A 13,197-nucleotide genomic window follows, 5' to 3' on the forward strand; every position below is an offset into this window, starting at 1 on the left:
TGCTTCATGTAGGAGGCGATCTTCAGATCCCAGGCCTACGCTTCTATTTATGTGGACATGAAAGCTTAACACTTTTCTCAGTTGTATGTTGAGCCATCACTTAAACAAGATGAATCCTAGGGTGAGTTAACGGTACATTAGAAGCAAGGAGCGTAGACAAAAAGAGCATCCCTAGGAACTTGGATTCAGCCCAGTTTTCGATTTGATGATGAAGACACACTGTTTTAAAAAGTCTTTTGTGAAATATTCTTAGATGTTGCCCAGCCAGCCAATCTTTCTGGTAAAATAAATACACTTTTATTAGAAGCCCCCTTTATTCTGATGTGCTTTACATTGTTGGAAAGAGAAGCCACATTACAGAAGGATTCTGCTTGAGTTTTCCTTTCTCTCTTGTTGCTTCCAGGTTCTTGGGTCCCCCCCCCCCCGCTTTTCTTTACTCCTTTATTTCTCACTGTGGAGTTGTAAAGATGACCAACCGCTTATGCTTGCATAAAGCAGTTAGTTATATACAACAAATACATGTGTTTGAGAAAATCTTCAAAAAGGACTAAGGGTTGAGTCCTTGAGAAATAATTTATAAAGTGCAACACAGTTCAATGTGTGTATGCATCTCTAGGGGCCAATGCTGGCACGAAGCTCCTGATCTTTTAATCATGGTTAAGGATTAGAAGTGGGCTGTGGGGTCATGTGCTGCTTCCCCACTTGTGATTTCCTCACTGGAATTGATCATAGTTAAGAGAGCAGTGTTAAGCATGGTTTCATTCTAACCAGGATTTCTCTCTTAACCAGGATTTGAAAGCAGCTCCAGGGCATGGTTAGCATTAAAGTTGGCATCAACAAACACTTGGGATTTGAATGTCTGATATGGAATTCGGAGAGCAATTTCCCCCTGGGTTAAGTTTGATCTTGCTGTTCTTTGGCTTTCCCATTTAGCATTTCATTTGGCTCCCCTGCTTGAATTATCTGGCTCTGTTTTGCAAGAGCATCTTTGCACATGACATGCGCCCCTCTGCTTGTTGGCATACTGTCTTCTGCACTGTGTTATATTATGACCAGGATTATGGATCTGTGGGGAGTGATCTGCGACTGAGATTGGATTACATTTGATCTCTTCTAGTTCTGATTCTATAGACTGTATAAGGCTTGAGAAGGAATAGCTTTGGTACTACTTTCTTTTCCCTGTTTTTTATCTCACATGTTGAGCTGTCTGGTTTTCTGTAACCTACCAGTGACCACATCCATTCCAGTCCCTTCCTCCAGTCTGTTTTCCCTTTCTTCCACTTCTGCTTTCCAGTATGTTCAAATATCTACAGTCCTTTCAGAACTAATCCTTTAGCTCATGTTATCAACCTGACTAACATTGCATCTGTCGATTGGTCTCTCTGCTTGGTTTTGTAAATTAACATGATAATTTCACCATAAAATTACAGAAATATTGCACAATAAAAAGCTGCAGTGTTTTCTGTTCTGTTTATGGCTAAATATTGGTGTATACTGTATTAGTAACCCATGTTAATTAAGGAGTAAGAGCTATGAATATCAGTGGTATTTATTTCTAAGTACGGTAAATACATTTAGGATTATATCCCAATGGTGCAATCCTATACCCACTTAGGGAGTAATCCAAGCCCAAGATCTGCCAGAATGAGCAAATTTTGCTCCAGTGGATCTCTGGCTCAGGCGGCCAATTCCTGGAGCAGCTTGGCTATACCATAGAATCATAGAATCATAGAGTTGGAATAGACCACAAGGGCCATCGAGTCCAACCCCCTGCCAAGCAGGAAACACCATCAGAGCACTCCTGACATATGTTTGTCAAGCCTCTGCTTAAAGACCTCCAAAGAAGGAGACTCCACCACACTCCTTGGCAGCAAATTCCACTGTCAAACAGCTCTTACTGTCAGGAAGTTCTTCCTAATGTTTAGGTGGAATCTTCTTTCTTGTAGTTTGGATCCATTGCTCCGTGTCCGCTTCTCTGGAGCAGCAGAAAACAACCTTTCTCCCTCCTCTATATGACATCCTTTTATATATTTGAACATGGCTATCATATCACCCCTTAACCTCCTCTTCTCCAGGCTAAACATGCCCAGCTCCCTTAGCCGTTCCTCATCCTGGCTCAACTGGGACTAGTAGCAAGCTGAGTAGAGACTTGAATCTGAACCCAGCGTAAGCCCTGGGGAAAAAAAAGGTGCTCTAGAGTGGGAGATTTCAGGAGGACTTAACACTTGATCTTAACTGCATTCAGTTAAGTCATGTGACCTTGGAATCTGGCAGAACTAATGCTGACAAAAAACGGTAGTACAAGTAAAACTCTGTTTTAAAGCCTTGCTTTCCCTCTGCCAGACTTAGGCTGGCTCAGCTGGCAGTAACCCTGCTCTTGAATGGTGTTTGGATCTGACATACTTTATATTGGCTTAATGACATTAAAGACTTTATATTGGCTTAATGACATTACGCTGGCTTCCCATGCTTAGAATTGCTTCCAAACCTGGGTGTAAGTCCATTGAATACCATGGGTGTTACTTCTGAGTAGACATGTGTAGGATTGGGTTGTAAAAGTTACAAAGCAGAGAGATGGAAAGTCATCATTGAAACCAATAGTTTCTTCTAAACTTAAACACCATGGAAGATTTAAACTCATGATGTCATTCTCAGTAGAGCTCAGGTGATGAGATAAAGAGGAAATCTTGAAAATAAATGAACCCTTATTTAGAAAGTGCTTTCTCCCAAAATAGACCATTTTCTGTTGATTGAGATCTTAGTAGAGATGTTGCTGTTAAACAAAACAGCAACAAAAAATAGCACCTTTTTATCCCTTCCTTATTTTCTGCTCTTAATTAGGCCTGTAAACATTACTGCATGAAACACATCTTTGTTCAAAATCCAGAGGATTTAATCTAAAGGTAATTCTAAAATTCCTTAAACATTCAGTGAAAAATGCTAATAAAAAAGGAAATGTTTGCTCTGAGATCGTTGCACAGTAGATCTGATACTTCTATAAAATAAATCAACCAGATTAGAATACATTTAAAGTGAAAATAATTTATTACTATAGGGAGTACCTGCAAAATGGTCATTTGTTGTTGTTGTTTAGTCGTGTCCAACTCTTAGTGACCCCATGGATCAGAGCACGCCAGGCATGCTTGTCTTCCATTGCCTCCCGCAGTTTGGTCAAACTCATGTTCGTAGCTTCGAGAACACTGCCCAACCATCTCATCCTCTGTTGTCCCCTTCTCCTTGTGTCCTCAATCTTTCCCAACATCAGGGTCTTTTCTAGGAAGTCTTCTCTTCTCATGAGTGGCCAAAGTATTGGATCTGTCCTTCCAGTGAGCACTCAGGGCTGATTTCCTTAAGAATGGATAGGTTTGGGTTAGCGCCTCCGGCAATGGCGGATTTCCTCTGACCGGGAGGAATCTGCTTCGTGAAACTAGGGTCTGGACCGCCACGGCGAGGCGGAGACCCACTAAAAACCACAGGCGGGAGAAGCCTGTGGATGTGGGATTCGGCCAGCACCTTTTGCGCCTCCCCTACTCGTGGGGAAACCCGGTTTCGGGGATCCGGAGCGACGTGGGGTGAGCGGCGCGGTGCTTCGAATCGACTGCTCTTTTCACGGAGTGAAGCCGCATTGCTGTTGCCGGAGAGCGCTGACTTTTTCCTGTGGACAATTGGACTTTAAACAACTACCCGTGAGTAGAACGGAAAATTGGACTATGAAACATCTTAATTTGGCACCGAAGCGGGAAGGTCTAAACAGGAAGTCCGCCTTCCGCTTTTGTAAATAGATTGAAGCAAAGACATTCCAAGCTATAGTCTGGAAAGTCGTTTGTAAAGAACTAAATTTCCATCAGTTAAAACTACCAAACCCCCCTTGGAAGCAGGAGAAGAGGGGGGAAATCTTAGACTGTTTAAACCTGCAGGAGAGAGAGTAAAGAAAGATAAATTTCCACCGTCTTGAACCTGGGAACGGGGTGTCAGAGACAGACGCTTTGGGGAAGTTCATTGACTGTGAATAAAACGTTTTTTGACAGATAGTTAAAAAAGAGAAACATATTGATTCCAATGTTTCCTTTTGCACTTAAAAGGAAAAAAAATATCTGAAAAACGAAAGGAATTTTGTTGCTGGATCTGCTTTTAAAAAGATGGATACAAACAGAAATTGTTTCCTCTAGAGGGATCTTGTGAAACTGTTGCTGGAGTCGATCTGGGGAATTCTATAGCTGTGGAGATTAAAGATCGTGAGAACCAGACATTTGACCTTGAACAAGAATGTGCCCAGAAGTTATAGTGCTTGCTTTTTGCAAGACAAGCGCTTTACTGGAACAGCTACATGAGAAGATGGATTTGATGACTGTTGCAGTTAGCAATTTTGGACAAACAGTGAATACCTATACAGAAACCACTCAGGAACCAATCTAGGAATTTGCTTTGACAGGGCAAGTTGTGCAGGAGACGAAGGAGGAGGTTGTTGCTGAACCTCAAGTAACAGAAATGGAGCAAGTTGTGCAGAAGACAAAGGAGGAGGTTGTTGCTGAACCTCAAGTAACAGAAATGGAGAGAGTCGCAGCCTTGCAGGAACATAAGTTGTTTCTGATGACTGAACCTGGAGAAAGTCAGATTTGGAGAGATGGAGTACTGTTTGGTTTGGAGATGGGAAGTTGGATAGATCCCCCTATGCAGGAATGTTTTGACTTTTGGGATCTGGTTTTGGGCCAGGGGGAGTTTGGAGTTGTGGGGGCCCTTAACCTTGGAGGGACTTGGAAATATGCCTTCAAATATCTTTTGGATTTCAGTGCTGACTATGGAGAATGGGCTGACCTGTCGAGAAGGGATAAAGATACTGTCAAGTTGGAGTCTCCCCGAGATCTACCCCTCAGTGAGAAAGGAAGGAAATTAAGAATAAGATCAGCAGAAGACAATTTTTTTTTATTTTAATTTTTTTTATTCAATTCAATTCCTGAATAAAGTATGTCTGGCTCAAGGTCAGCAACCACACTACCTGGGGTGTACGAGACCTCCATATCTTTCTGGTATAATTCCTCTGTGTATTCTTGCCACCTCTTCTTGATGTCTTCTGCTTCTGTCAGGTCCTTTCCACTTTTGTCCTTTATTATGGTAATCTTTGTACGAAATGTTCCTTTCATATCTCCAGTTTTTTTGAACAGATCTCTGGTTTTCCCCATTCATAGAATCATAGAATCATAGAATCATAGAGTTGGAAGAGACCACAAGGGCCATCGAGTCCAACCCCCTGCCAAGCAGGAAACACCATCAGAGCACTCCTGACATATGGTTGTCAAGCCTCTGCTTAAAGACCTCCAAAGAAGGAGACTCCACCACAGTCCTTGGCAGCAAATTCCACTGTCAAACAGCTCTTACTGTCAGGAAGTTCTTCCTAATGTTTAGGTGGAATCTTCTTTCTTGTAGTTTGGCTCCATTGCTCCGTATCCGCTTCTCTGGAGCAGCAGAAAACAACCTTTTTCCCTCCTCTATGTGACATCCTTTTATATATTTGAACATGGCTATCATATCACCCCTTAACCTCCTCTTCTCCAGGCTAAACATGCCCAGCTCCCTTAGCCGTTCCTCATAAGGCATCGTTTCCAGGCCTTTGACCATTTTGGTTGCCCTCCTCTGGACACGTTCCAGTTTGTCCGTGTCCTTCTTGAATTGTGGTGCCCAGAACTGGACACAGTACTCCAGGTGTGGTTCTGTTGTTTTCCTCTATTTCTTTGCATTGCTCGTTTAAGAGTACCATTTTTAAGTTTCAAGAAAATAAATTTATTGGACAACTGGAATGAATTTATTTTTTCAACCTGAGACAGCAACTTCAATACAAGTAAAAGTGGACCTGGCTGGGCATCTCACTACTAAAGACCATTACCGGAGTTAAACAAGGATGTATTTTGGTGCCTTTTCTGTTTAACTTTTATATTAATGACATGGTTAAAGAACTGGATGGCCTACAATTTGCCCCTGTTACAATTCTTGACCAAAAACTTTCAGTTTTAATGTATGCTGATGACCTAGTACTTGTGTCTAGAACCCAGGTGGGACTGAGACAGCTGCTTGCAAAATTAGGTTCATATTGCATGGGTAATGCTTTATCTATAAACTATGACAAGACACAGGTCATCGTATTTGGGAAGCGCCGTAAAAAGCATGTTTGGCACCTGGATGAACACATAAATCAAGTAAATACGTTTAAATATTTGGGACTGGTCTACTCAGAAATGGCCTCTTGGAATATACAGCTATCTAACAATAAATTGCAAGCCTTTAAATCAGCAAAAGCTATTCTGAAATTTGCTGCTTGTAAAGGTGGAAATCTGGTTAACCCAGCTCTATCTGCTTATAAAGCAAAATCAATGGCCCAGATTTTATACGCCGCAGAGGTTTGGGGTACCTCAAAGGTTTCTGGTCTGGAACCCCCGCATAATTATTTTTTAAGAGCCCTTTTAGGCATGGTTAGGCTAGAAACTTGTATGTTGAGCATAGAGAGCCAAATAGATAAAAGAATCTTCTGCTACTGGTTTAGAGTTCAACAGATGGACAACACTAGGTTACCAAAATAAAAATAAAAATGCCTGATCGAGTTAACAAATGGATTACCCCTTAAAAACTGGGTACATCATGCTACCCAACTGATGGGCAAATATGACCTCGCATTGACCGAGCTCAAAGGACTTTCCCTACACTCTCAGAAAAATATTTTTAAATGGACTATAAGGGCAGTGGCTACTAAAAATGACTTAAGCTCTATGTACCTATCCACATGCGCCCCATTATATTTTAAACTTAGAGAGGCCCATGAACATATGTCTTACTTCAGTGAATTGACTTTTGTACAACTCTGGAAAGCTTTTACAGAGCTACGATTAAATACAATAAACTCTGCTTATAGAGATGGGAGACATAGAGGCATACCAGTAACTGATCGTGTTTGTATTAGGGGATGCCCTGAATTAGAGGACCTTACGCATTATATCTTGCGCTACCCCTTATATATGGAAGCAAGAGAACGTTTTTTGACACTTATAATGATAAGGTCCCCTGGCCAGAATCCTTCTGACATGATTCTGTATCTCCTTGCAGACATTGATAAGTATGTGACCTGGTGTGCAGCACTTTTTGCAACTGCCGCCAGGAAAATTAGAAAAAATTATATAGCTGAGATAGCTATCAACTGTAAAGGAGATGAATTTATTTGACCCCATCTACACCAAGCTGTATCTTTCTCACTAAACTTTGTACATAATTGTCTATTGTATTATTTAATATTACTTTTAATATATTAGTGGGCCTGCGGTGATTTTAGCTTATAAATTTTATTGTCTAATGTTTCAATTTGTATATTAAGGAGTTTCTGTAGTTTTTGTGCAGATTAGGCCATGTTTTGACAATGTAAATGTTTTAAGTTTTTGTATCAAACTAGTATATATTTTATTGAATGACATTGTATACATTGCAGCAGCCTTTGGCTATAAGCAATAAACTTGACTGACTGACCTGAGACAGCTGCATAGCAGCTCAGGTGCTGATTCTTGTGGTTGTCTAAGCAAAGCCGACCTCTTTTTATTGCAAAACATTATCAACAGATATTTGTGGTTGTGGATTTGCTTACTCTAAAAGCCTCTGCAATGAATCTTCCTTTTCTTTTTATTCTAATTGCCATAGGTTATGAGATGTGCTTATTCGCACCTAGTCATTAGAATTGTATCACCATGTAGGGATATTGGCCTGGAGGCCCCTGCCAAATGGAGGAGCACCTATAGGGAATGAGCAACTTAATGAGTCCCTAGATGAGGCTTAAAACATTCCAACTCCGACTGCCCCAACTAAAGGGGTGAACAAGTGAAAGTTCAAAAGGGGTAAACCTAGTGCAGCAAAAGCCTTGGGTTAGCAGGAGCATTGATACCTAGTTTGGCTGTAAGAGTTCAAGTAGATAAGGACTTCTGTCTGTTTCACTGTAGAAAAGCAACTAATACATTCATAAAAATCAGGCAAGAAATAAAATAGTATACATAATAAGGAACAACAGACACAAACATGTTAGCAAGACAGTTTGATGGACAAAAAACAATGGGCCGCACACAACCCAGGTTATTGCTATCTGATCATTATTAATCCTGAACTTCAAAGAAGCAGGAAGAAGACTTGAATACTCCATAGATAAGATGTCCAGAGTGTGAAAATGAGTATGTAATATATATATATATGTGTGTGTGTGTGTGTGTGAACTGCCATCGGCTCAGAGGTGAGAAATAAAAGGACAGTTGTTTTACAGGGAGCATCCAAAAATCTTGCGAAGCAGTTCCTCTTCCAGGAGGAGGAAAGCCCCACCTCCAGTGGGGAAGAAGTGCAAGGACCAGAGGATGCTGGTGGGAACCTTAACATCGCTCCTGAGCAAGCTGGACAGGAGGGAAACACGCCCTTGCCATCGCCCCATCCTGTGCAGTAGTCTGAGGCGCAGAGAGGGGCAGAGACGGTTGGGGGTAACGAAACTCTTATGTTGAGGAGGTCCAAAAAAAGATCGCTCCCGGATTCTGCTAGTGATTGAGCCAGACATTAGCTTTGGGGCTCTTCACTGTAAATAAAGGTAAAGGTAAAGGGACCCCTGACTATTAGGTCCAGTCGTGACCGACTTTGGGGTTGCAGCACTCATCTCGCTCTATAGGCCGAGGGAGCCGGCATTTGTCCGCAGACAGGTTCTGGGTCATGTGGCCAGCATGACTAAGCCACTTCTGGCTAACCAGAGCAGCGCACAAAAACACTGTTTACCTTCCCGCCAGAGCGGTAGCTATTTATCTACTTGCACTTTGACATGCTTTCAAACTGCTAGGTTGGCAGGAGCTGGGACTGAGGAACGGGAGCTCACCCCATCACAGGGATTCGAACCACCGACCTTCTGATCGGCAAGTCCTAGGCTCTGTTGTTTAACCCACAGTGCCACCCGCATCCCTTTCACTGTAAATAGTTTGCACCAAAATAAAGCCTGTAAAACGCAGGTCGGAGTCCTGCCTGGTTACTCTCGAGCAACCGCAACAGTCACCTGACAATGTGTGACAAATTTAAACAGAGTAAATGAGTAAATTTAAACAGGGTATCAAATGGCTATGCATATTAGCAATGTTGTGGTGCCAGTTAGAATGACAGATCTCTGGAGAGATGCTAACTGTTCATGTTAAGAAGTGCCTGCTTTGATTGTACAGAGGATAAACCATATATACTTGAGTATAAGCCGACCCGAATATAAGCCGAGGCACCTAATTTTACCACAAAAAACTGGGAAAACTTATTGACTCGAGTATAAGCCAGTTCACCACACCACAAACCTCCTGGTGGGCTGGAGTGCGTTTTCGCACACGGCAGAGGGGGCTTCTTCCCCCCCCAGACCCCCCCCGTACCCCTACCTACATAGGGTGCTGCTGAGAGGCAGAGGCTGGTGGCGGCAGTGCCGGAGGAAGAAGCAGCACCCCGAAAGGGCTGCTCGTTCCTCCACCGCCGCCAGCCTCTGCTGCTGGAAATGCACTTGGGTGAGACCCTCACTGGAGTATAAGCTGAGGGGGCCTTCTTCAGCATTAAAAAAGTGTTGAAAAGTCAGCGTACTTGAGTATATACGGTAAATGTTGATGAGGCAGGAAGAAAAATGGGCAGGAGCACAGCACAGGTGATGGTGTAAGGAGGAGAAAGAACATCACAAAGAGTGCTTTAAAATGTTTTAATTAATTCAGATTGGAAGGTCATAAAGATACTGACCTGAATTTGTTGAAGGTTCTAGCTAAGCTAATTTCACAATCACTTAATATTACAGGCTAGATTGCACAGGTGGTGTAGGCAGTAAGTGTTGTGTGATACAGAAGAGAGCATTGGAGTTCTATGCACTCTACCACTGTACGTGACAGCCAGAGTTTACCTCATGTAATGTGTGTGACTAGACCTTGAGCATGCAGTCTATTCATGCTCTCTTTTTTCCAAGAAATGGAGCCAGTTCATATTTAAGCTTCTGCTTATTATAAGGGCAAGCGCATTGGTCTGAGATTTTACTTCCATGCTCACTGTGTACATATCTTACAACTTTGAGAATGAGCACAGTCCAAGAAGGCTAGGGAAGAGCCAGCATAGTGCCTGCTGTTAAACAGGGAAGAAGACTGGACTGTAAACACCTCAGAAGTTATAAGAGCAAACCACATACACATATAATATATAAAAAAAATAAGCAGTGTGGAACGGGCATTATGTGGCCCTTGTAAATAAAAGTGCCAGTTCTGCAGATTGAAGTGGCCAACTGGGCCCGTGTGGGGTAACGTGATTCTTCTAGTAAACTGGTCACAAGCTGTTGAGAAACCCAGCCAGATGGGCGGGGTATAAATAATAAATTATTGTTATAAATTATTATATAATAACATTAACATCTTGATTTTGAGTTGGTAGCAAATTATTATGAATAATGTTTTTTCCATGGCAAAGGCACTTGCAGTATGGTGATTTCTAGGCACAATCCTTTTAAAAATATTTGGTAATTCTTTATTTCTCCCTTCTGTCTTTTTTTAAAAAAATCCATTTGAGGCACAGAGTTAATCATGGAATCTAGTGTATGTTCTAGCAATGTCAAGTCCATCTACCTTAGCTGTGTATTTGTATATGGCATTCTTACACATAAAAACAAAAAGCCCTTTGGCAATAAAAGTAACTATTACATACAGAATTCTTCTTAGTTTGGAAATGTGATCAGAAGGATAGTGCACTATTGTAATTTCATAAACCCACAGTTAAAATGAACCTGTGCTTCCAGGTTTTGGCATTGTCAAGTAACTTTTAGTAATCTCTAATTATATTTTTATTTTCAGATCTTCAGCCTGGAGAAGTCATTTTAAGGAATTCGTTGCCTTTTGGAAGAATGCTGTGAAGCAGCTTGCCAACAATAACAACTGGAAATAGAGGTTGAATAACCCACTTAAGTGTGATTAATTTCGTATTAAGTAGTACCTCACATTAAAATAAAAATGTATGGAAGTGCAAGAACAATCAGTAACTTGGAAGGCAGTCCTGCCAGATCCCCTCGCTTGCCAAGATCTCCTCGGCTGGGCCATAGGCGAACAAGTAGTGGAGGAGGTGGAGGGACAGGTAAGACGTTATCAATGGAGAATATCCAGTCACTTAATGCCGCCTATGCAACATCCGGACCAATGTACCTGAGTGACCATGAAGGTGTGGCGTCCACTACTTTCCCCAAGGGCACAATGACTCTTGGAAGGGCTACAAATCGAGCTGTGTACGGTGGTCGAGTGACAGCTATGGGGAGCAGTCCTAATATTGCTTCCGCTGGCCTTTCCCACTCCGACCTCCTTTCTTACACCGATCAGCATGGGGGGCTGACCACTTCTGCACATCACCACCACCACCAGATCCCTTCTATGTTGAGACAGGTAAGGGATAGCACCATGCTAGATCTACAAGCTCAGCTGAAGGAGTTACAGAGAGAGAATGACTTGCTGAGGAAAGAACTGGACATCAAAGATAGCAAGCTTGGCTCTTCCATGAATAGCATCAAGACCTTCTGGAGCCCTGAGCTCAAAAAGGAAAGAGTGCTGCGGAAAGAAGAAGCGGCCAGAATGTCCGTTCTGAAAGAGCAGATGAGGGTTTCTCATGAGGAGAACCAGGTAAGCAATTGCAAATGAAAATAATGGTATGCGGAAAAGGCAACTGATGCTTTGCTTATTGTGGTCTTCTCCAACCTGATCTCCTCCAGATATTTTGGACTACAACTTGCATCAGCCACAGCCATTATGGAAATGCTGGCTAGGTCTGATAGGACTCTTAGTCCCAAATGTCTGGTGGGCACCAGGTAGGGTCAGCTGCATTATTGTGTAATGATGGCCTACTGGTGGCATGTTTTGGCTTTGTAACATAATAATTCCCTGTTGCCTGTTTCTAGTTTCTAACTGGGAAGAAAGTGCCCCAATAAGCTTCACTTCATTCAGAATTTCTTTGATCCAGGAGTCTTCTCCATTAATAATGTGGAGAATGATTGTTGGCCACTACCTATTTTTTTTGTATTTTCAGGACTTTTTGCAATAATACAAATGCATTCAGGAAACTTTACTATAGAAACATGTTAGATATTTATCAGAGAGAGGGGGCATAGTCTAAAGATAGACCAGTAGGTCAGGGGCTTAACTTACATTAAACAGTAGCCCAATACTGTTTATTACAGTATGCAGTAAACCAACTATTATATCCTTATGTTTTTGTGCTTTCTCTGTTATTACCCCCACCACACCCCACCCTGAACATTCTGGGCCAACTGCAAAAAGAATTCCATTAGAACTAATATGTAACAGTAATGTTCCTTAAAGACATTCCTTAAAATAATAAAGCAGATTTCGAAGAGTAGCAACTAATAAACATCATTCTGATTTTTAAGGTATTCAAACATGTTGCTGGACCTCAGGTTGGCCCCAGCACTGTTAAATGCCAGCTATTGATTTCCTCATGTAATATAATTGGTGATTCATATTTCCCTTTGCAGAGAAGTCAATATCTCTCACTAGGTTCTGAAGGGGGTTAATAAGTGCTCTCTTGTAAGTAAGAGTGTCTGGTATTTGAAATAATCAGAACTGGAAACTAAAAATTCATGAAGCAATCACCTAAGATTCCTCACAGAGGGAAGAGAAAATGAAGCTTGAGGGAATCATCTTGCCTGCAGTTGGATATTTTCATGACCATAGAGGGAGGAGGATGATGATGATGTTGGGACAGGATACGGGACAGATAGTTCACATGACACTTTAGATTGGTGAATATAGTTGGTGGCATTGTCAAATTTCCTTGCTTCACGTTGATACCTTACGAACTGAAAGTACACTTTGTTACACACGGATGCTGTTATTCCAATGATTCTAGCATTTTACCAAGCTTTCAAAGGGCGTTGTGTCTCTTTCTGTGGCATTGTGCATTTAGGAAGTAAACTAACAGTGGATGACTGGAGGAATTTAGGCTGGTGCTATGGGAACCTTTTCCCTTGCTGTCCCTGCCTCCATTCCTGCTACCTCTCCAGCATGGCTGGCTAAGAAACTAATGCAGTTTGCCAAATTAACCTCTAAGGCTACAGTTGGGGGTTATAATAATTTATGAGTGATTTTTCTTTTTAAATCACATATATTGGAAATGCTGATGTGAGAAGAAACATGAAATTAT

The 13,197-nt window shown here is 41.8% G+C and overlaps 1 protein-coding gene across 10 annotated transcripts in view; it reads left to right on the top strand.

Moving 5' to 3' along the window:
• ERC2 (ELKS/RAB6-interacting/CAST family member 2) overlaps positions 1–13,197 on the top strand; it is a 538,310-nt gene that overhangs the window by 13,935 nt on the left and 511,178 nt on the right. For all 10 annotated transcript variants that reach the window (XR_014005105.1, XR_014005106.1, XR_014005107.1 and 7 more), the window contains exon 2: positions 10,848–11,660. Coding sequence is in view for 3 of the 10 variants with exons in the window: in XM_081184043.1 (XP_081040169.1) it covers positions 11,004–11,660 (657 nt within the window). In the remaining 7 variants the exon portion in view is untranslated. The remainder of the gene's footprint in view (positions 1–10,847; positions 11,661–13,197) is intronic.

This window comes from Podarcis bocagei (assembly GCF_964188305.1).
Source record: "Podarcis bocagei genome assembly, chromosome: 2".
Classification (NCBI taxonomy): domain Eukaryota; kingdom Metazoa; phylum Chordata; class Lepidosauria; order Squamata; family Lacertidae; genus Podarcis; species Podarcis bocagei.